At 45.2% G+C, this 24,756-nt stretch overlaps 1 protein-coding gene across 1 annotated transcript; it reads left to right on the top strand.

Annotated features, from left to right (window-relative positions):
• Positions 1-147: 147 nt before the first annotated feature.
• Positions 148-19,267, top strand: tm4sf5 (transmembrane 4 L six family member 5). Its single transcript, XM_059973876.1, has 5 exons — positions 148-318; positions 5,729-5,809; positions 10,650-10,795; positions 14,342-14,531; positions 17,692-19,267. The coding sequence occupies exons 1-5, from the start codon at positions 148-150 to the stop codon at positions 17,704-17,706; spliced, it is 603 nt and encodes a 200-aa protein (XP_059829859.1). The 3' UTR covers positions 17,707-19,267.
• Positions 19,268-24,756: the final 5,489 nt, after the last annotated feature.

Below are 24,756 nucleotides of genomic sequence, written 5' to 3' on the forward strand. Positions count from 1 at the left end.
CCTGTTTGCACAATGAGGTAGTTTCACTTCCTTATCAGAGAGTAAACGGTGACTGCAGTTCAGAACAAAGAGACATATCAGTCGTGAAAGGCTACTGGAGATTTTCTCAGGCACCAACGTTGGACATTGGGTGGATTGGCCTGCACAATGTGCACTGGGCAGTGTTCACGATGCATCGGCCTGATGCTGCTTCCGCTGGCTTTTATCTGCATTATAGCAAATATACTGCTCATGTTCCCCAACGCCGAGAGGGACTGGGTCGATCATATCACCGTGCAGGTCTGGCTGATGGGAGGAATTGTCGGAGGTGGACTTTTTGTAAGTGCTCTACCTTTGGTTCTTTTCAAATTTCCTTCCCTCCCACTCCGCTCCTGTTTGCTGCAGTCATAGAGAGAGAGGGAAAGTACAGAAACAGGCCCTTCGGCCCACTGAGTCGGCACTGGCCAACATCCACCCATTTTCACTCACCACCTCCCAAACCATTTCATTTTCCCAGATTCTACCCCTCACCCACACGCTAGGGCAAAACAACCCACTGACCCCATACGTGGCGGAGATGTGAGAGGAATGCTGAATATCCAGGGGAAATCCAGGGTCACAGGGAAAGAGTGCAAGCTATATATATATATATATATATATATACACACACACACACACACACACACACACACACACACACACACACACACACACACACACACACACACACACACACACACACACACACCTGTTGTGAACCCGAGTCTCCGGAGATGGGAGTTTCTACCACTCTGCACTCAGTAACCACTCTATTAGGTACACCTACATACCTGCTCACTAATGAAAATATAGTACCTGATCAGACAATCATGTGGCAGCAACTCATTGCATAAAAGCATGCAGACGTGGTCAAGAGGTTCAGTAGTTGTTCAGACTAAACATCAGAATGGGGAAGAAATGTGATCTAAGTGACTTTGACCATAGAATGATTGTTGGTGCCAGACGGGGTGGTTTGAGTATCTCAGGAATTGCCGATCTGGGCTCATGCAACTATCTCAAAAGTTTACTGGGAATGGTGTGAAAAGTTAAAGAAAAAAATCCAGTGGGTGCCATTTCTATGGAAATGCATTGTTATTGGGAGAGGTCAGAGGAGAATGGTTCAAGCTGACAGGAAGGCAACAGTAACTCAGGTAACCTCATGTTACAACAGTGGTGTGCAGAAGAGCATCTCTGAATCCATAACACATTGAACCTTGGAGAGGGTAGGCTACAGAAGACCACAAACGTACACAGTGACCGCTCTATTAGGTACAGGAGGTGCTTATTAAAGTGGGCACTGACTATCTGTCTGATCATCTGCTGCTAACTCTGAGTGTATGTAAGTGGTGGGACGTCAGTAACAAGCTTGGTCTGATCCCTACCCTCATCTCCAATGGATTGTAAGGTACAGATCTTGAATAAACTCCCACAGATACAGGAAGAGTATTCCATCTGCATAGTCTCCAACTTGATGGCATGAATATCGAATTCTCCTTGCAGCAAAAATAATTCACCCTGCCTCTCCCCACTCTGACCTTTTACCTCTTCTCACCTACCCATCACCTCTCCCCTGCCCTCTCCTCCTTCCCTTTCTCCACTCTCTTCTTCAGCTTTTTACCTTAGCCTCCCACCTAGCTTTGCCAATCACCTTCCAGCTGGCCTCCTTCCCTTTTATTCCGGCGTCTTCCCCCTTTCTTTCCTGAAGAAGTGTCTCGGCCCAAAACGTCGATGTTTATTCGTTTCCATAGATGCTGCCTGAGTTCAAACTCCCACAGAGGTGTAAGAGACTCCTGGATAGGTACATGGAGCTTAGAAGAATAGAGGGCTATGGGTAAAGCCTAGGTAGTTCTAGGGTAGGGGCATGTTCAGCACAGCTTTGTGAAGCGCCTGTATTGTGCTCTATGTTTCCTATATTTTTATGTTAAATTGTTCTGTGATTAGGATAAGGTGAAGTTTATTACTATTGGGTGGTAGGGTGGAGATAGGTCTCTACCAAAGGAGCTGTAAGGTGCTCTTTTCCTCCGCTAGCCTCCAGGTCACCCTTGGGCAAGGTGTAGCACCTGCTTAGCCCCCCCAATCTGGGTCATGTGAAGCCATGGGAGCAGGTGGTAGATGGTCATACGAGCAGTTAGGGCATATCACAATTCCTGGTTATGTGACCACTGATGCCAGGCAATCTCTGAAGAGTATTAATAATGGTTGGTGTCACCTGTCTTGTAAAGACACTGTCCAGAAGAAGGCAATGGAAAACCACTTCTGTAGAAAGACTTGCCAAGAACAATCATGGTCAAAGACCATGATCACCTACGTCATACAACATGGTATGTAACAAACAAACAAGAGGGTCGCTGGGCCAGAAAGGCCTGTACTGCATTGTATCCCTAAATAAAATAAAAGAGAATAAGTAATAAAATTGAATCTTCACTGCTGACCGTTTAGTATTTTGGTGAGTTCACCTTTCACCTCAAAAGGGTGTAGACACAATCTTCTTAAACTCTCCTCACAAGACAGCCTGCCATCCCATGGATCAAACAGATCATGCAGGTCAAAGTTCAAAGTGAATTTATTATCAAAGTACATATAATGTCACCATCCACAACCCTGAGATTCACTTTCTTGTGGACATACTCAATAAATCCATAATCGAATAATAACCATAATAGAATCAATGGATGACTGCACTAACCTGGGCATTCAACTAGTGTGAAAAAGATTAGAAACTGTGCAAATACTAAAAGAAAGAAATAATAATAAAAAAACAAACAAACAAACAAATAAATAGATAGATAAATAGATAGATAGATAGAATTGAGATCATCCGATGAAGAATCCTTAGATTGTGAGAATGTTTCAATGATGGGGCAAGTGAGGTTGAGTGCAATTATTCTCTTTGGTTCAATAGCCTGATGGTTGAGAGATAGTAACTATTGCTGATCCTAGTGGTGTGAGTCCTGAGGATCCTGCACCTTTTTCCTGATAGCAGCAGTCAGAAGAGAGCATGTCCTGGGTGGAGGGGTTCCCTGATGATGGATGCTGATTTCCTGTAACAATGCTCCATCTAGATGTGCTCAGTGGTGGGGAGGGTGCTACCTGTGATGGAGTGGGCTGTATCCACTACTTTTTGTAAGATTTTGTAGCATCTGTAGAGAGCTGAGGCTTTGGGACTGAGATCCTTTATCTGGGGTTCCTCTAGATTCCCACTTCTTTGGACTGTTGTGTCTCTTTAATCCCAGGAAATCAGTCTGTAACTCTTGGACAACATATAACTACTTCCGGAGGAACTCAGCAGCATTTACTGAATGCCTCCATCAGTCAGGATCAACCGTGGATGTTGTGTCCTCGCTATCTAGATATGCAAGCCAGGACATAATGATATGGAGAGAAAGCTGTTGCCCATGTACCATGCTCCCCCTCTCCATGCATCCGATGATACTGATACTGATACAGTTTGTTGCCAGTCAGCATTGAACTCAACGCAGGACTGCCGTAAGGACTCCAGCTCCTGATTTTTCCCTCAGGGCTTACTCCCAAAGCCTTCCCCAAGGGTGGGTATAGCTGCAAAGCAGTGGAGGTTTCAGATCAGAGTTTTCCTTCCCCTTGGTGAGTTACTGATGAGCCCCATCTGCCCAAGCTGACTGGTTTTGAGGCACCAGTAACCCGCCTTTGCCCCTTCTCCTGTCAGAAGAAACTGGGCTTGGCAGCTAAAACACATGTGCAGGCCAGGAGATGGACAGCTAAAACACATGTGCAGGCCAGGAGATGGACTTGGTTGTCAGCGGCTATTTAGTCAGCATCTATACAAGGAATAAACAGTCAAAATTTCTGGCTGAGACCCTTCTTTAGGACTGGAAATGGAAGGTGGAAGAAGCCAGAATAAGGGGGAGGGGAAGGAGATGACAATTGGAAAGTGAAATCAAGTGAAGGAGGGATGAAGTTCTTGAAGTTGTGAGGTGACAGGCGGAAGATTTGTTGAACATGAGAGGGGAAGGATTTAAAGGAGATATTTTCACAGCGAGTGTAGTGGTACTTGGATGTGCAGCCAGAGGAAGTGGTAGGAGATGAGTACATTGAAGATATATAAATGATATTTGGATTGGTGCATTCAAGGAAATGGCCAAGAGCAGGGGTTCCTAACCTGGGTTCCACGGAGCCCTCGGTTAATGGTAAGGGTACATGGCATAAAAAAAAGTTAGGAATCCCTGGCTTAGAGGGATATGAGGCAATGCAGACACGTGAGATGAGCAAGGATGGACATCTTTTTTTTTGTAATTCAAGTTTTTATTATTATTGATTCTTATTTTACAAAGCAGCACAACATATCATAGAGCAGATACAGTACAGCATACTTACACAGCCATCCCATGACAGGAAAACATATAAAACTAAGAAACAGAAAAAAACTTCTAATTTAAGTTTAAGTTAATATACAACCAAAATTGATCCCATGCTGGCACTTTTCCCTCACTGTTAATTCTTCCCAACATTTGTTAATATGAAGAAATCTTAACCATTTCCTCAGTTCATACCCCTCACAGTGGGACATCTGGGTTTTTCCCAGTTTTGCAATATAATTCTTGCAGCTGTGATGAGACCCACCTTTAAAATGGTAAACTTGTCATTGTTTACATTAGGTATCATTGTCCTATCACCCAGGAGACAAAGCCGTGGGCACAAGGGCAGTGTAGGACTCGACCAATTCCCCAACAAATCAAGAACTTTACACCAAAATGGACAAACCATGGAACACTCCCAAATCATGTGAAAATATGTGCTTTGGGTTTTTATGTGTTATGGTTAGGTCTTATGGAGTCATACAAAAGTACAGCACAGAAACAGGCCATTTGGCCCATCTAGTCCATGCAAACCATTTAAATTGCCTGCTTCTATCGACCTGCACCAAAACCATCCATGTACCTATCCAAACTTCTCTTAAACATTGAAACTGAGCTCTAGTCTTCTCTAGCTTACATTAAGTTGCAAATATCTTTGGATGTTTCCTGTTAATTCTCTTTGAGACTTTGCAGGTGTCTAATTAATAACCCTTGGACTTTTGCCTCTTATTGGAATAGCTACTTGTTAGTTTGCAATTATTCTGAGGTTTTATTGGCTGGGGTGTATTTACAGGGGCTGTACTTACCTCTTGTTGTCTTGGTCATCCTGATCTTTGCCTAGTGAAGTTCTGGCTGAGTTACCCTAGGACTTGTAAGTTCAAATTTTTGTTGTTTTTGTTTTATTTTATTTTGTTCCCTCCTGAGTCTCAGTGTCATCCTGATCTTGGGTCCAAAGAGGGAATGAGATGAAGAGTGGACAGGCAGAGACTTTTTCTCAGGGCGGAAATGTCTAATACCAGGGGGCATTATTTTAAAGTGATTGGAAGAAAGTATAAGGGGAATGTCAGAGGTAAGTTCTTTGCACAAAGAGTACTGAGGGTGTGGAATGCCATGCCAGGGTGATGGTTGAGGCAGGGGTCCCAACCTGCGGTCTACGGACCACTTATTTAATGGTATTGGTTCATAGCATAAAAAAGGTCAGGAACCTCTGCACTTGGGGAATTTAAAAATTTTATGTTGGGGAAATGGAGGTTGATTTCAGAGGGAAGGGTTATATTGATCTTAAAGTAGGTTAAAAGTTTGGCACACCATTGTAGGCTGTAAGTTGTAATGTTCTATGTTCTTTCTTGGTTCATCATTGGTGATGTTTCTGTCCACAGATCCTGTGCCCTAGCTGTGCTGCCATTCGAGCTGGTGGGAAAGGTTGCTGCGGAGCCGGTTGCTGTGGCAACAGATGTCGGGTAAGATTCTTGACCCATGGATCCTTGATGTCTATTCAGCCAATGCTTTTGGACCTAGCATTTACCTGAAGAATTCCCAAGTGTTGAAGGGTGATTGAGTTACTGGGGGGGGGGGGGCAGCTGGGGATGTGACTGTAGGGGGGAGAGTGAGGCTGATGATGGATGGGAGGTGGCAGGTTGAGGTGGATTGGCAGTGGGTGATGTGAGCGTAAGGGTCAAGGCATCTATTTCAAGAATTGGAAAGTCACGTTGGAGCTTTATAAAACACAGGTTAGGCTGCATCTGGAGTATTGTGTGTAGTCCTGGTCACCCCATTGCAGGAATGATGTGGAGGCTTCAGCAAGGATGCCAAAGGGGTTCACCAGGATGCTGCCTGGATCAGAGGGGAGGAGTTATGAGGAGAGATTGGAGAAATTTGAGTAATTTCCTCTGGAGCGTGATGGAAGTTTATGAAGCTATGAGCTGTACATATAGAGCAGACAGCAAGGGGTGGCATGGTAGCATTTTGTGGTTAACACAACGTTTTACAGTACAGGGGACATGGGGTCAGTTCCCACTGCTGCCTGTCAGGAGTTTCTATGTTCTTGCTGTAAACTGCTTGAGTTTCCTTCAGGTTCTCTGGTGTTCTCCCACAGTCCAAAGACATAGTGGTTGATAGGTTAATTGGTCATGGTGAATTGTCCCATGGTTAGGCTTGGGTTAAACTGGTGGATTGCTGGGTGGCATGGCTCGAGGAGCCAGAAGGGGCTATTCATTTCCGTAACTCAATAAACTGGGTAGCGGGGTGAAGACACCTCCTCCCTCCACTAGCCTGCAGGTTACCTTCGGGCAAAGTGTGCACCTGCATAACCACCCCCTGCACCAAACGGATCAGAGTCACATGAATGCACGGAAGCAGGTGGTGGATGGTCGTACGAGCAGCCAGTACACATCACAAGTCCTGGTTATGCGACCACTGACACCAGGCAGACAATCTCTGAAGAGTATTGATAGAGGCTGGGATCAACCGTCTTGTAAAGACACTGCCCAGAGGAAGGCAACTTTGAAAAATTTGCCAAGAACAATCAAGGTATTGGAAAGACCGCGATCGTCCATATCATGTGACATAGCACATAACAAATGAATCTCAATAAATGAATTAGTAAATAAATAAATCATCTTTCCCCAGGGTCAAAATATAATACTAGTGGGCATGTATTTAAAGTGGTGGTGGTAGGGGGAATTTCAAAGGGGAATGTATGGGACCAAGTTTTCGTATCCAGACAGTGGTGGGGCTTGGAATGTTCTGCTGGGGGTGGTGGTAGCAAGCAGGATAGAGATGTTTGGAAGGTTGTTAGACAGGAACATGACTGTATAGTGAATGGAGGGACATGGACCATGTGCAGCAGAATGCATTAGCTTAATTAGTTCCATGGTTCCATTTAATATTGGAGAATGTAGACAATATACAACCTGAAGTTCTTACTCCCTGCAGACATCCTCGAAACAGAAGAAAAACCCCAAAGAATGAATGACAAAACTTGTTAGATCCCCAAAGTCCCCTTCCCTCCTTGCACAATCAGCAGCAAAGCATCAACCCCCCCTCCCCTTTCCCAGGGAGCATCAGCCCGTCACCGCTCACTGTATAAGCAATAGCAAGGCCTCCAAAGAGATGATCTAGAGTTCATCAAAGCCTACAGTCCAAACACAGCACTTCGACATCCTACAGATCTCTCTCTAACAGTGCAGAGAGGTAACACCCCACTTCCACGATGAGAGGGGAGAGTAAAAGCTCACTGTTTCGATGCTACAATCTAAAATCAAAAGCGTCACTTTTACTTTGAGTTTCTTCGACTCCAGAATCGGCAGTAAACTATCTCCCCACCCTGAGTGTGTAGGCCCCAGCATGGGTGAGTGGCATGCTAGGAAACTGCAGCGTGCATGTGAGGAAGACCAGGATTCAATATTGAAAAGGTGTTGGTCTTGACAGTGTTCAAGGCTTCCTTCGTCATGCCAAGAGCTTCCTCTCGGTTTACACTGCTGTCAGTCATGCAGGTCCCGGGTGGATACTCAGATGTAGAAGGATTCTTCATTGTTGTTTCTGTAACAATTTTTTTTGACCAGTCAGGGATGTTAGTCCTGAACTGAATCCCTGAACCTGGAGGACCAGTGGACCGCTCTTGGTCTGTCCTCTACCCTTTGACCTGTTCGGCATGGGTGACCCCAAAGCATAAAGTTCTGACACCAGCCAACCTAGCTCTCTGGGTCATTGAGGCACACAATCCTCTAAACAAGGACAAGTTTGTGGTCCTTTTGGAGGCACGTCTTAGGTAAAAGGACCTGTAAAAAGGTGAGGCGTCTCATTAGGGAAAGGATGATGAATGTTTGGAGCGACACAAAGAAAAGCTGGAGGAACTCAGCAGGTCAAGCAGCATCCATGGAGAGGATGGCATAATGGGCAGTTGGTAAGTGAGTTCCTTCCTCCCACCCACGCACACGCACAGTCCTCCAGACTTCAGCAGACTTGGACTCAAGCCTATAGATGTTTGGCTTCAGATTAGCCGAAGGAATGAGCCTGGAGTGATTGTGAACAGTTAAGTGCCAACCTTCTCAATGTATCCAGGAGCAGACCAGCCTTCCATCTACTCACACTGCTGCCTGTTTTGGACTATGTTAATGCTATCGATCGTGCTATGGATAATTTACCAATGTTTGACCTTTACTTGCTCAGTCGTTTACTGTTGTTGAGTAATCATTCGGAGATATCGCTCCTTGTTCCCAGCCCATCTCTGATATTGCTCTCATTTACATCTGGCAGTCATCGTGGCACTTCCCCTTCGGATCTGTCAGATTCCACAGCCCTGCCTGTTGTCACTCATTAAACGGAGCCATTGGGAAACAGGAAAGTAATTTTGCTCAGCAAACCTCCAGGAGAGAGAAAATCATAAAGACAAGAGATTCTGCAGATGCTAGAAATCCAGAGAAACTCAGCAGATCAGGCAGAGTCTGTAGAAAAGAATAAAGAGTCAACGATTCAGAAGTATTGATGAAGGGTCTCAAAGTTCTAAGTAAATTTATCATCAAAGTACATATATGTCCCCGTATACAACCCTGAGATTCACTTTCTTGTGGGCATACTCAATAAATCTATAAGATAATAACCTTAACAGAATCAATGAAGTCTGCTCAACGAGGGCGTTCAACCAGAATGCTGAAGACAACAAACTGTGAAAGTAGTAAAAGAAGGAAATAAATATTGAGAACATGAGATGGAGAGTCCTTGAAACTGATGCCTTGATTGTGGGAACACTTCACTCATGGGGTGAATGAAGCTGTATGTAGTTATCCCTTTTGCCTCATGAGCCTCATGGCTGCGAGGTGGTACCTGTTCCTGAACCTGGTGGTGCGGGTCCTGATGCTCCTGTACCTCCTTCCTGAGTGTAGAAGCAAGAAGAGAGAATGTCCTGGGTGGTGGGGGGTCCCTGATGATGGGTGCTGCTTTCCAGCAAATTTGTTTCATGGCCGATAGTGGGAAGACTTTACCTGTGATGTGCTGGGCCGCACCCATAACTTTTTCCAGGATTTTCTGTTCAAGAGCATTGGTGTTTCCATACCAGACTATGATGCAGCCCTCACTCTTCCTTTGCACCCCCCCAACTCTCCCTTTGCACCTTCGCTCTCTCTTCACACCCTCGCTCTCCCTTCACCCCCTCGCTATCTCTTCACTCCCCTGTTCTCCCTTTGCCCCACCCCCATTCTCCCCTCGCCCCCAACCCTCTTCTCCCCTCACCCTCAACGTTCTCCCCTTGACCCACCCCTCTTCTCCCTTGAACCACCCCTGTTCTCCTCCCACCCCAACCCTCTTCTCCCTTTGCCCCACCCCCTTTCTTCCTTCGCCTCACACCCCCAATCCCCTTTCACCCCACCCTCATTCTCCCTTCACACCCCCTGTTCTCCCTTTGCCCCACCCATAGTTTTCCCTTTGCTTCACACCCCTGTTCTCCCTTCACCCCACACCCCCTTTCACCCACCCCCAGCCAGCTCACCCTTTGCCCCACCCCCCCCCCCCCAGCTATCTGCAAATTTTTCTACAGAAGTGGTTTGCCGTTGCCTTCTCCTGGGCAGTGTCTTTACAAGACGGGTGACCGCAGACATTATCAATACTTTTCAGAGATTGTCTGCCCGGTGTCAGTGGTCACATAACCAGGACTTGTGATCTGCACCGGCTGCTCATACGACCATCCACCACCTGACCCCATGGATTCATGTGACCCTGAATGGTGGGGTGGGGGGGGGGGCTATGCAGGTGCTATACCTTGCCCAAGGGTGACCTGCAGGCTAGTGGAGGAATGAACACCTCACACCTCCTTTGGTAGACTCCTGGTCATCTCCACACCGCAGGTCAAATTGTGTACAGGTGTCTATCTTCTGAATCCTGGTTCTCATTTAGCTCATCCATGAATAAGTTATCGACAATATCATACCACCAGAATGATCCCTAATGTGCTGTTCTTCAGAGTCTAGAGATCTGGCAGATGCTGGAAAGTTTGAGCAACAAACACAAAATTCTCGAGGAACACAACGGGCCAGGCAGCATCTATGGAGGGAATTATATAGTTAGTATCTCAGCTGAAAGTTCTTTGACCAAAATGGTATCCTGAGGAAGGGTTTTGACCCAATATGTCGACTGTTTATTCTGCTCCATAAGTGCTGCCTGACCTGCTGAGTTCCTCCAGTGTTTTGTGTTATCTTACTCTTCTTGCCTTCTTGCTGAACTAGGACACAGAACAGAGAACTGTAGAGCATCGTATGTGTGGCGACCCCGGGCCAGTGGCACTGAGAATGCTTTTGTTCCTTACAGATGCTGCGATCTGTGTTCTCTTCCGCCTTCGGGGTGCTGGGCTCCCTCTACTGCCTGGTTGTGTCTGGAACAGCACTGGGGAATGGCCCATTGTGTCTTGCCGAGTCCGGGAAATGGGAATACCCCTTCCAGGACTTTCTGAATGGGTACGTACATCTCCACTTACCTTAACAGCGAGCAAGGAGGTGATGAGCACAAAGCCTCTATGCTGGTTCTCGGACCTATCCTGTCCATCCCATTCCTCCCATTTCCCCCTGTAACATTTCAACAAAAATCAAACATTTATTGGGCTGTGGCAGACCTAATTTCCAATACCACTGGGGACTTCCATTGCTCTTTGTCCTCAGAAACTCAGACCAAGGCATCCATCCATCGATCTAGAGTCTTCCCTCTATCTAAGTAGTTAAACTCTGATAACTTGTCATGCCTGCTGCCAGACCAGCAGATCAGATCCAAAGTACGTTTATTACCAAAGTACGTGTGCAACCCTGAGATGCGTCTTCCCCACGGACAGTCATGAAACAACCAAACCCATCAATCATCAATCATCATCAGCCCTCAACATGCAAAAAAATTGTGCAAATGACAACCAAAAAGTAAGCCAAAAAATTTACAACACAAAAGGGAGAGAGATCACTTTGCAAGAAAATAAATAAATACTATACCAGGACCAATGTGTGAAATAAGGTGAGCTGTGCACACAATCTTAAAAAATAATACAGAAAATATGAATTTTTGAGTCCTTGAAACCGAGTGTGGAACCAGCTCCGAGTTGAGGTGAGTGAAGTTATCCACGCTGGTTCAGGAGCCTGATGGTTGTAGGAGCGTAAGTGTTCCCCAGTCTCCTGTGCCTCCCTGGAGGCTCAGTGAGAAGAGAGCATGGCCGGTTTGGCAGGGGTCCTTGATGATGGATGCTGCTTTCTTGTAGCAGTGTTCCTTGTCAACGTACTCAATAGTTGGGAAGGCTTTGCCTGTGATGGACTGGGCGCATCCACCACTTTCGGCAGACTTTTCCATTCCTGGGCACTGGTGTTTCCATACCAGGCTGCGATGCAACGACTCAGGATACCCAGCACAGTACATCTGTAGAGGTTTGTCAACATTTTGGATGATGTGCCAAATCTGTGCTAACTTCTAAAAAACAGAGGTGCGGCCGTGGCTTCTTCGCGATGGTACTGAAAAGCTAGTTTCAGGACAGATCCTCTGATATGAGAACGTTAAGGAATTTAAAGTTACTGACCCTTTCCACCTCTGATCCACATAATGAGATCTGGTTCATGGACCCCTGGCAACGCCCTCCAGTAGTTCATTGACTCTTTGGTTTTGCTGAAGTAAATCTGGTGAATTTTAAGGATGTTTAGGAGTCAGAACCAGGTGAGTTGTAAGGAGTGGCGGAATCAGAACGATCTGCTGATGCCTGATCATTGCCAAGCAGCACGGCACATCAGTCCATGGCCGCCTCTACTGCTGCAACCAGGCCACCCTCAGGTTAGAGGAGCAACACCTTGTATTCCGTCTGGGTAGCCTCCAACCTGATGGCATGAACATTGATTGCCCGCCTCCCCACTTCACCATTCCCCATCCCTGTCTCCGTCTCTCACCTTATCTCCTTGCCTGCCCATCATCTCCCACTGTTGCTCCTCCTTCTTTCCTTTCCTCCCATGGTCTTCTGTCATCTCCTGTCAGATTCCGCCTTCTTCAGCCCTTTATCCCTTTCGCCAATCAACGTCCCAGCTCTTGATTTCACCTCCTCCACCTCTCCTGGTTTCACCTATCACCTACCACCTTGTACTTCTTCCTCTTGTGATGCCCTGGCTAAGATTTTTACTGCTATGCACTGCCTATTTCATTTTAGCAGGTCTGTAAGAGCAATCTTTTCTGCTTTCCTCATGTTTGGGTTTGAGCTAAAGATAAGGGGTCGTGATGTTCATGCTTAGGAATGTAGTGTCGTCCAGTCAGGATGGTGGAATTGGGAGAATCCTGGGCGGAGAGGTTTTTGTGACGGACACTGGTGTGGTTCGAGGTCTTTTTGGTGGGAGCTGGGAAATGACAGGAGGGAAGATGACTGAGGATGCTGTCCCTGTTGCACAAGGTACTTTGTGCAGATGAATGGCTTCAAGGAGAAAGAACCAATACTCCCATGGGGGTGCCTGAATGTTCAGGATGGATTTTGAGTGACATTTGGAAGATGGTGTGGACTTTCAGGCAGATCGTGGGTGCAGAGCATGAGTTAAAGACAACTTTGAGATGAGCTCCAGCTTGTGTGCACATTTGGACTGGGGTTAACTGTAATAGGCCCTTTTAATTTTTTTCCTTTTCTTTTCCTACTAGCTGTTGAAATTTGTAAATATACTTCCTTTATAATTGTATGCAGTGTACGGTATGTTCTTTCTTGATGACGGGCGATTGCATGGGGCAGTAATTACACAGTATTCACACAGATCGGGGTTCGGGTGGGAGAGACATCCCAACTTCCCGGGTTTGGAGGGACCCAAGACATACCAACCCTAGACGTACGGAGCCTGGGGAAGGTGGCTTTCTTGACACCGCTGAGTCCGGTGGCTGATAAACCACATCTTTAGAGATGCCCAATAAAAAGGGGTTTCACTCTCCTGACCCTGCCTTCTTACTCTGACCTGCTCTTTCTTTGCAGTCCCTGATGAAGGGTCTCAGCCTGAAACACCAACTCTTTACTCTTTTCCACGGATGCTGCCTGGCCAGCTGAGTTCCTCCAGCATTGCGTGTGTGTGTGTGTGTGTATTTACATGCCTACGTTCCTCTCCTGAACAAGAGAGCACAGCACAGGATTTCTAACATCTACAGATTACGTTTCTGATCACCGTTTACCACTTCTCTACATCGCAGATGGGGTGGCACACATAGAGTTGGTGAGTCAAGCATGGATGGTGGCCTGTACCCTGGGACTGGTGTTGCAGGGAGAGAGGGGGTGAGGAAAGGAAGGTGGAAAAGTGGTACAAATTTCTCTCAATGCTATGGCAAAAAAGTGAAAAGCATAGGGAGAAGAGATTCTGCAGATGCTGGAAATCCAGACTGACACACACAAAATGAGACTACGTGTGGCTTCCTCTACGTCAATGAGACCAGACATAGACTGGGCGACCACTTTGTCAAGCACGTTTGCTTCGTCAGCGACTGGGAGGATTTTCCGGTGGACAGCCATTTTAATTCTGCTCCTCATTCCCATTCAGAAATGTCAGTCCTCTATTGCTGCAATGAGGCCACCCTCAGGCTGGAGAAGCAACACCTCACATTCTGTTTGAGTGTCCTCCAACCTGACGGGATGAACAACAATTTCTCTAACTTCTGGGAATTTCTTCTCTCTCCCCCCCATCTCACCCTTTCCTTTCCCCATTCTGGCTCCCCTCTTACCTCTTCTCCTCACCTCTGGTACTCATCCTCTTTCCCTTTTTGCCATGCACCACTGTTCTCTCCTATCAGATTCCTCCTTCCTCTTCCACCTTTCACCTCTCAGCTTCTCATTTCATTCCTCTCTCCCCCACCCACCCACCTTCCCTCCTCACCTTCTTATTCTGGCTTCTACTCACTTCCTTTCCCGCCCCAATGAAAGGATTCGGCTCATAATGTCAACTCTCTATTGGTGCTGCTTGACCCACTGAATTACTCTAGCATCTTGTGCGTGTTAATGTGGAAAGCAATTATTTTCCCAACAGGACTAACTACCTGATGAATCAGACTCTGTGGAAAATCTGTAGTAAGCCCGACAATATCGTGATGTGGAACGTGGTCCTCTTCTCCATTTTACTTGCGGCCAGTGTGATCGAGCTGGTATTATGTGGCTTTCAGACCGTTAACGCAGTCATTGGAGTGTTCTGTGGAGACTGCAGGAAAAACAGGAAAGGGGTAAGTTGATATTATCATCACGTGCACACTTTCACAGTGAATGGTAAGCCACTGAGTGGGTTAGAGCAGAGGAGAGGGATCTGCGAATACAAATCCATAATTCCATCACAGTTAGATAGGTTCATAAAGAGAGGTCTGGGTAGATCGGTCTTCATAAATCAAAGTACTGAGTACAAGAGTTGGAGTGTTATGTTGAAGTTGTATAAGATGTTGGTGAGGCCAAACTTGGAGTATTGTGTGCAGTTTTGATCATCTACCTACAGGAAAGATATCAGTAAGATTAAAGGAGTACAGAGAAAATTTACCAAGGATGTTGCTGGGACTTGAGGACCTGATTTACAAGGAAAGGTTAAAAAGGTTAGGACTTTATTCCTTGGAGTGTAGGAAAATGTGGGGAGTTTTGATAGAGATATACCAAAATATGAAGGGTATAGATAGGGTACGTGCAAATAGGCTTTTTCTACTGAGGCTGTTTGGGATTGGAACAAGAGGTCATAGGTTAAAGGTAAAAGGTGAAATTCTTAAGGCAAACCTGAGGGGAACTCTTCCACTCAGAAGGGGATGTGAGTGTGGAAGGTGGATGTGGATTTGATTTCACCACTTAAGAAATGTTTGGATAAGTAGATGGTTAGGAGGGGTATGGGACTAATAGTTGGGCACAGACTCGACGGGTCAAGAAGTCTGTTTTTTGTGCTGTAGTGCTCTAAGTACACCAAGATACAGGTACAGTGGAAATCTTATTTGCAGCAGCGTCACAGGAATGGTAATACAGATGATACACAGAGCATAAGTCTTACAGGATAGAAAAGAGAGAGATGAAGAAAGGGTTCAAAAACAAGACCTTATTGGGAAAAGAAGGACTCAATAGGGGACAAGTCCACGGTGATCTGTTATGCTCCATTCTGAGGTAGGGTTAAGGTTGTTCAAAGTTCAAAATGCACCATTAACAACTCTAGGATTCATTTTCTTGAATGCATACCGGATAAATCCATAATAGAATAATAACTGCTGACGCCTTCCTGTCAGTTTGAACCAGTCTGGTCATTCTCTACTGATCTCTCTCATTACAAGGTGTTTTCACCCGCAGAACTGTCACTCACTGGATGTTTTTTTTTGTATCTTTGTAAACTTTAGACTGTTGTGTGTGGAAATCCCAGGAGATCAGCAGTTTCTGAGATACCCAAACCACCCTATCAGACACCAACAATCGCTCCATGAACAAAGCCAATTAAATCACATTTCTTCCCCATTCTGATGTTTGATCTGAACAACTGAACCTCTTGACCATGTCTGCATGCTTTCATACATTGAGTTGTTGCCACATGATTGGCTGATTAGGTATTTTCATTAACAAGCAGGTGTATAGATTTCCCTAACAAAGTGGCCACTGTGTGTAGATTCAGGTCTAGCACAAGCTACTGAGAACAAGTTTGAGTTTATTGTCACAGGCACACTAGAAATGCCATGAAAATCAGCTTTTCACAGGAACAGCAGAGTAAGTTACACGAATTGACATGACAAAATTTTAAAAATTAAGATTAACGACATCAGTGCAAGTTGAGGATATCTAGCCTGGGGTGGAATTAGGGTTTTGCAGGTGGACTCAGGGAGCTGATGGGTGGGGGAGATGCTGTCCTTGAACCTTCAGGTGTGGGTCTTCAGACTCCTGTTGCTCCTCCCTGAAGGCAGCACTGGGACAAGGGCATGGCCCGGATGATGAGGGTCCCTGATGTTGGACATCTCCTTCCTGGGACATCACCACTTGAAGAGATCTTTGATGGTAGGAGAGCTTTACTCAGGGTGGAACTGTCTGATTCCCACCGTTCTGAAGACCTGTGGTGCCGCTGGGTTAACTGGTTATTGTAAATCACCTGACAGAGGTGGGTAAGGGGTAGAATCTTGAGAGAGTTGAATGTTTTTTTTTCACAGTGAACCAGAAAGATTTTGCTTCCCGAATACTTTGAGGTGTATCTTGTGGATTTTGGCCCGTTGATCATGAAAATCACTATGAAATTTCTCTATCACGCACCATGTTTTTGAAATTGCCTATATTTGTTAGTTCAATTCATAATTCAAGTTAATTAAAATGTTGTGCACAATTTAAGCGGAGAAGTTTTCTATCTTGTCCAGACGTGCCTGGGAATGCTTAGGCAGAGCAGATGCTGCATGACGGGACAGATTCTAGAAAGGCTATAAATTTCTATGAAGGATTTTGATATTTGAGACTGCTGTTTCCCAGAATAGCTGATGCCAAGATTAAGGAAGGGATTTTTGTTGCTCCATAAATCAAACAGGTAATCAATGACAGACAAAATCGAATGGAAGATATTCAAATATGTTGTAGAAAATTTTCTTGGCAACTACAGAGCACCAAACAATGTGCAGTTGGTTGACAACATGCTTCAAGCATACAAAACCATAAAGTGCAACATGTCACTAAAGATTCATTTTCTGCATTCCCATTTATGTTGGCACTGTCTGGAGTCATAGAGAAACAGTATTGGGACAAATGGAATCCACCAATGCTGGCTGATTATTGTTCGACACTTAAGTGAGAAGCCTCAGACACTGAGTACAAATGAAAATCACAAAAAAAACATTTTCAGATTAGTTGAACTATTGCTTGTTTCTCCAAATTCCTATGTGATACAAGTCGGCTGAACTTTTATCTGACTTCAGTTTAAAGCAGCTTATTGTAAACACAAACTAATTCTGAGAAAGCCAAACTTGTGAAAAAATTTGTTGTCCAGTGTTATTGGCACCTGTATTGATACAGTGATAAACTTTGCTTTACAAACAGCATGTCTGTACAAATTATTCCGAATATCGCTAGATTGGGTCGTACAATGGAAAGTAAATAAGAAATTTCAGAATAAAGTGTTACAGTTACAGAGAAAGTGCAGTGTAGGTGGTCAATAAGGTGCAAGGAGTAATGAGGTAGATTGTGAGATGAAGAATCTATCTTCATCATACAAGAAGTCTGTCCAAGACAGACAGTGGGGACAAAAGCTCTCCTCGAGCCTGGTGGTTTGTGCTTTTGCATCTTCGGCCCAATGATAGAGGGGAGGAGTGGAGAATACAGCAGATCACCTCTATATGGAGTTATGCTGTCATTATACCTGCTGACTTGTTTCTCACCGTATGCTTTTTCTCTTTACAGGACAACGTTCAGTAATGTTCAGAACCAGAGAGATGCCCATGTAGAATTTAGCACACTGTCGTTGATTCGAGCAACCTGATATGTCTTCATGGTCCCAGCAGTGGGCTTACCCCTTCCCCTACTGTCCTACTTCTACATTTCAAGGGTATTGGTTTGTAATGACTCCAGAAGATGGTACCCTACTCCCATGGAAACAAGACTTCTGACAAAGAATCCATCTCCAAATTTACTACATCTAACCAGAGACTGAATCACTCAAACTACCTTAGAGTGGATGTCCCCTCCGCTGCTCCACCTTCTCCTCACTCCTCATTTCCATTATTTTTCTTGCTCATCCATTTACTTTTATCTTCCAGTGTCTCTAATGTCTCTCTTACCTTTCTCCTGCTCTCTCTACCTCTCTCCCTCTGTCTGTCTCTTTCTTTCTCCCTCTCCTTCTATCCTGTTATGTTTTGTAACTTCAAAACATTAAATTAATTCAAAAGAAGACCCAGGAGTCCAAACTGTGAGTCTAACCTTGAGTTTACTTTAAGCGAGGCATGCACATATCACATGGTAGAGTGATGTTGTCTGCAATTTGAGTATCTGTACATATAACCTGCAATCAATTATTTAAATGAATGAGAATGCTTAAACAAACAATATATATATAGAATTACTTAAATACTACATCAAATACACACATCTCTCTCTCCCTCTCCCCCCCTGCCCCCTCTCCCCTCCCTCCCACAGACTCACTCTCTCACTCTCTCTCGGCATCCATGTTGAGTACAAATGTTATGAAGATTACGTTCTAATAGCAGCAACAGCACAGTACATTAAAACATAAGTTAACACAAACTTAAATGGGTGTAAATTATGCATAACTTATGTAACCAAAGCAAGCAAAATAAAATGACAAGGGTGGAAGTGTCGACTGTACTTTCCTGTACTTTTTTCCATTGATGCTGCCTGGCCTGCCAAGTTCCTACAGCACTTTGTGTGTGCTGGGCCAAATTGCTCCAACATTTTGTGTATGCGGCTTACACGTGGACTTTTTCAGATCTGGAACACAAGCCCTGTCAGCATACTGAAGACAGAGTATCTCACAACACTTAAAACCATAAATCTATAAGATAAAGGAGCAGAATTAGGCCATTTGGCATATTATGTCTGCTCTGTCATTTCATTATGGCTGATCCATTTCCCTCTCAACCTTCCCCCCATAATATTTCATGTTTGCTGTCAACCTCTGCCTTAAATATTGTTAGGACTGTGGTCTATTCTGGGGTTGGCTAGCAGGGGCAGACATAGTTCCCTAAGAGTATTTTTTTTAAGAACTTATTGGACTCTCTTGTATTGATCATTAACTACAGAAATTCCCAATTAAAGTTAATGTGTTTGAACCCTGTACCTTATTTTGTTCAGTCTTAAAGAGTGATCTTGTAAGGGCGTGAGTGTTAATATTTTCTGTGTTTTGTTGATGTCTACTTGCTGCCCTGTCATTTTGGGACTTTATTTGTGCATCAAGATCTTGGATTACTGGATTTGTGTTTCAATTATTGCTCTTTTGAGTTGGACTGGTTGCCTGGCTTTCTCCATGCCTATAATTGACCATCTTGGCTAAAAGAAAGTAAAAGTTGCTTTTGAATCTGCACATCAACTCTCGTCTGCTGTTGTGTTCACTCACAATCCTCACTGGTAGAATGCTGGATTTTCAACTCCTAAGTTCAATTCCTAATTGGGCCATTTCCCTGACAAATGACCCCAGTGACCTGGCCTCCATAGCTTCCCTGTACCCACACAGATTCACCACTCTCTGGCTAAAGAAATTCCTCCTCACCTCCTTTCTAAATGGTTGTCCCTGATCTGAGGCTGTGTCCCCTGGTCTTAGACAGCCCTACAATAGGAAACATCCTCTCCACATCCACTCTATTTTCAACATTCAATAGGTTTCAATGAGATCCCTTCTCATTCTTCTGAATTCTAGAACCATCAAATGCTCCTCATATGATGAGCCTTTCAATCCCGGAATCATTTTCATGAACCTCCTTTGAATCTTCTGCAATGTCAGCTCATCCTTTCTTAGATAAGGGGCCCAAAGTATCTGGAGAAGCACAAGTAGCAAGGCAGAGAAGTACTCAGACCAAACGCTGGTAAATAGAACTGATGTCGATGAGTACCATGCTCAGCATGGATTCGGTTCATGTACATTTCAATGTAGATGTGACAAATAAAGATCATCTTAAATCTGAGTAATACACACAGAATGCTGGAGGAACTCAGGCCAGGCAGCATTGATGGAAAAAAGTAGAGTTGGTGTTTTGGGCTGAAACCCTTCAGCAAGACCAAATCTCCCTGGGTTTTAATGGGTGGTCAGTCCATTGCTGTGAATTGCCACTAGAGGGGGCCATAGCGAGCTACAGCATGGAAACGGGACCTTTGAAGTTCAAAGTAATTCATTATCAAAGTACATATATGTCACCATGTACTATACTGAGATTCATTTCCTTGCTGGCATTCACAGTAGACACAAAGCAATATAATGGAATTAATGAAAACTGCACATAAATAGATGGACAAAGGAAACAATGTGCAAAAGAAGACAAACTGCAAATAATAAATAAATAAACCAACAAACGGTGACAGATAAATAAATAATATTGAGAACATGAGCTGTAGAGTGCTTGAAGGCGAGTCCATTGGTTGAGGAATCAGTTCAGAGTTGAGGTGAGTGAAGTTATCCATGCTGTACTTGCAAAAAGCTGGAGGAACTCAGCAGGCTGGGGCAGCGTCTATGGAAAAGAGTGAACAGCTGATATTTTGGGGCAAGACCCTTCATCAAGAATGATGAAGGATCTCGGCCCAAAACGTCAGTTGTATTCATTTCCATAGATGCTGCCTAGCCTGCTGAGTTCCTCCAGCGTTTTCCTGTGTGGTTCTTGGATTTCCATCGTCTTTCAGCAGATTTCCTTGTGCTCGTTAGCCATGTTGGGTCAGCAGCCTGATGGTTGTAGGGTTCCTGTTCATGAACCCGATGGTGTGGGACCTAAGGCCCCTGTACCATATTTCTGATGGTAGCAATGAGTAGAGCATGGCCTGGTTGGTGGGGGTTCTTGCTGACGGATGCTGCTTTCCTGTGGCAGTAAGTGTGTCAGTGGTGGACTGGACTGTATCCATCACTTTCTGTAGACTTTTCCATTCTTGGGCATTGGTGTTCCCATACCAGGCTGTGATTTAACCAGTCAGGATACGCTGCTGTGTATGTTTTGTTAAAGTTTATGATGACTAACCGCCGCCTATGATCAACTACCCACTTAAACCAATCCCATTTTACTTTTCTCCATGTTCCCATCAAGCTCCTGATTCTCCCCCTCACCCACACACTTGAGCAATTAACAATGGTCAGTTAAACTGTTGGGAATGAAGAACTAGAGGGCACAGCTTTAATGTGAGAGGAGGGAAACAGATTAGGAACACGAGGGGCAGCATTTTCACTCAGAACGTGATCCGTACATGGAGTGAGCTGCCAGAGTCAGTGGTTGAGATTGATACATTAACAACACATAACAGGGGTACTTGGATAGGAAAGGTTTAGAGGGGCATGGGTAAATGGGACTAACTTGGTCTGCATGGACCAGCTGGACCTGTGACTCCTACTAGCGAGGGAGTACTGATGCATTTAGGGAGAGACCAGACAAGTGTGTTGGTGAGGGAGATGGGAACGGAAAGGAGAGCTGGAGAGGAGCACGAATGGATCAGTTGGGCTGCAGGGCCTTCCCTTGGGGCTATTCCATGCATTTACCCACTGGGATTTGGGGAAAGGAGAGGTGTGGGGTTGAATTTTGATCGGTCCCTCCTGCAGGGAAGAACGCACTGTAACGGGGGAAGTAATCTGGAAAGTATCTCCAGATATCTATATATCTCCTGTTTAATTATGCCCAGTGATCCAGGTTGGGTAGCAGTTGGCACAACGCTTTACAGCACCGGCTGTAACATCAGGCTTTCTTTCTGTAAGGAGTTTATACGTTCTCCCGGTGACCACGTGGGTTTCTTCCCAGTGTTCCTATATCCATGCACATTCCATAGACACACATTGAGAGTTATGGAGTTGTGGGCATCCCATCTTGGCATTGGAAGCATGGTGACACTTGTGGGCTGCCCCCACCACAATCCTCGCTGATCTGATGTGATGCAAAATGAAGCTTTCCTGTGCATTTGTTTACCTGCTGAAATTTGGGAGAAGGTGGGAGGGCGGTGATGGTAGGAATTCCTGACAGTCACCTCCACCACAGGATATTCTCTGTGATGGGGAAGTCATTGTGGAAGTATCTCCAGACGGCCCAATTGCAGACCCACGCTGACCCCCGCCTGCCGCTGGACAACATCTCTCGGTCCAGGTAGAGCCGGCCAGCGTAGAGTTCTGCGACGAGCCAGTAGTCAGTGAACAGGAGCATTACAAAGGTGACCAGACAGCGCTGGGCTAACGTCAGGAGTTAGAGCACGTCTCCCGCCTCCCTGTCATGCCTCCCCACACCCCGATTCTCTTATCTCTGGAAAAAAATCCCCAATTCTCCTGTCTAACTTCATCTCTGGGATTCTAGCAAGGCGACAACACAGTGCAGGATACCACCTGTGGTCAAACATCTGCTGTTTTGACCCTCCTGTAGAGAGGGCACCTATCCCAATGAAGGAGTGCCAGCGTCTCTGTTAGAAGTTTAAGGAGGTTGGGATGTCATCGAAGACTGACAAATGTCTACAGATGTACAGTAGAAAGCATTCTGATTGGTTACATCACAGCCTGGTACAGGAACTCCAATGCACAGGAAAACAGGAGGCTACAGAGAGTGGTGGGACTTGGCCCATTCCATCACAAGTAAAGCCTCCACCACCTATTGCGGACACCTACAAGAGGCGATGTCTTAGGAAGCTGACATCCATCATCAGGAACCCCATCATCCAGGCCATGCCATCTACTGAATGCTACCACCAGGTAGGAGATACAGGAACCTGAGGACTCACACCTCATGGTTCAACAGCGGCTTCTCCCACATAATCATCAGGGTTTTGAACTCACCTGAAAAACCCGAACACAATCTCAGAATACTTTTCCCTCAACTTGCTCCAATGTTGTTAAGTTTATTTTGGCATGTTATGTACAATTTATTCAAGATTTAAGATTGCTTATTGTCATTCTTCAGTACATAAGTGTAAATCAGAACACAATAGGGTGGGTAAGAAGGTTTATGGAATGTTTGCTTTTATTAGTCGAGGCATTGAGTTCAAAAGTCAAGCGGTTATATTGCAACTTTATATAACTCCAGTTCGACCACCTCTGGAGTACTGCGTACAGTTCTGGTCACCCTGCTATAGGAAGGATAATGTTTTTGGAGAGGGTGCTGAAGAGGTGTACCAGGATGCTGCCTGGTTTAGAGGGCCTGTGCTGTCATGAGAGGCTGGATACACTTGGGCTGTTTTCTCTGGAGTGGTGGAGGCTGAAGGAGAGATCTGATATAGGTTTACGAGATTATTAGAAGAACAGATAGAGTGGACGGGGAGTATCTTTTTCCAAATGCATAATACCAGACGGCATCCATTGAAGGCTCAAAGGGGATATGAGGGGTAAGTTTTTACTCAGAGACAGTGGATGTCTGGAATGCTCTGCCTGGTAATGGTGGCAGAGGCAAAGACATTAGGAGCTTTTATGAGGCATTTAGTTAGGCACATGAATATGAGGAAGATGGAGACATTTGGACATTGTGCAGGTAGGAGGAATTAGTTTTTGGGGCTTTTTGATTTACTTTTTTAGCTGGTTTGGCACAACATTGTGGGCTGAATGGCCTGTTCCTGTGCTGTACTGTTCTGTGTTCAATGAAGTGATTGTTACTCTGGAAACAATGCAGCATAAAGAATACAATAAAAACACATAACTGTAAAAGCAATCCCATCAAACACAGTAGAACTAACTGAGTCAGGTCGTTTATGCAGTACATATCCCCTCAGACAGCCACAGCCTTGCCGGAGAGTTTGGAGATTTGTTGCCTGAATGTACCAGAGAGCCAAGCTGGCTTTGGCTCTTGGTAGGGTCACCCATGCCGAACAGGTCACAGGGTAGAGGCCAGACCACGAGTGGTCTACCGGTCCTCCAGGTTCGGAGGTTCAGCTCAGGGCAGGCTGAACAAAACTGTTACAGACGGGAAAATCCACAGAAGCTGGAAATCCAGGGCAACACACACAAAATGCTGCAGGAGCTCAGCAGGTCAGGCAGCATCTTCAGTAAAGAGTAAACAGTTTCAGGCAGAGACCTTTCTTCAGGGCTGGGAGGAAAGAGGAGAAGTCAGAGTAAGGTGTGGGAGGAGAGGAAGAATTACAAGGTGGTAGGCGATTGGTGAAACTGAGAGAGGGGGAGGGCTGAACGAAAGAGCTGGGAAGTTGATTGGTGGAATTGATAAAGGTCTGGAGAAGATGGAATCTGCTAGAAGAGGACAGAAGACCATGGGAGAAAGGGAAGGGGAGGAGCACCAGAGGGAGGTGATGGGCAAGTAAGGAGATAAGGTGAGAGAGGGAAATGGGAATGAGGAATGGTGAAGGGGGGGGGGGGGTGAAGGTACATTTATCAGAAGTTTCAGAAATCGACATTATGCCATGAGGTTGGAGGCTACTGTCACATCAACAGCAATGAACTATCCTCCTACATCTGTGTGCGGCCAAGGACAGACGGATTTTGACGACCTTCATTGCTGTCTTAAACGCCAGCGGCGTAACAGGCAGTAAGTCTATACATAAGGTTAGGTTATATCCATAGTCTGATCGTATGTATACGGGAATATCTGAACAAAAGGTGATTCTGACAGAAAATTATAGATGGACGTTCCTTTGTTTTCAATTTATGCTCATTATGCAATTTACGCGTGAGATGTAACGTACAGCTGTTTCAACGGAACTGATCTTCATGTATTTATACCCTGGGTGTGCATGTCCGTGGCAATAAACTGATGATTCGGGGTAATAACTGTTCCTGAACCTGTCAGTGTGGGCTTCTGTACCTTCTTGCCGATAGCGGCAGCGGGCAGAGAGCATGGTCTG

The sequence above is a fragment of the Hypanus sabinus genome, chromosome 7 (assembly GCF_030144855.1).
Source record: "Hypanus sabinus isolate sHypSab1 chromosome 7, sHypSab1.hap1, whole genome shotgun sequence".
NCBI lineage: Eukaryota > Metazoa > Chordata > Chondrichthyes > Myliobatiformes > Dasyatidae > Hypanus > Hypanus sabinus.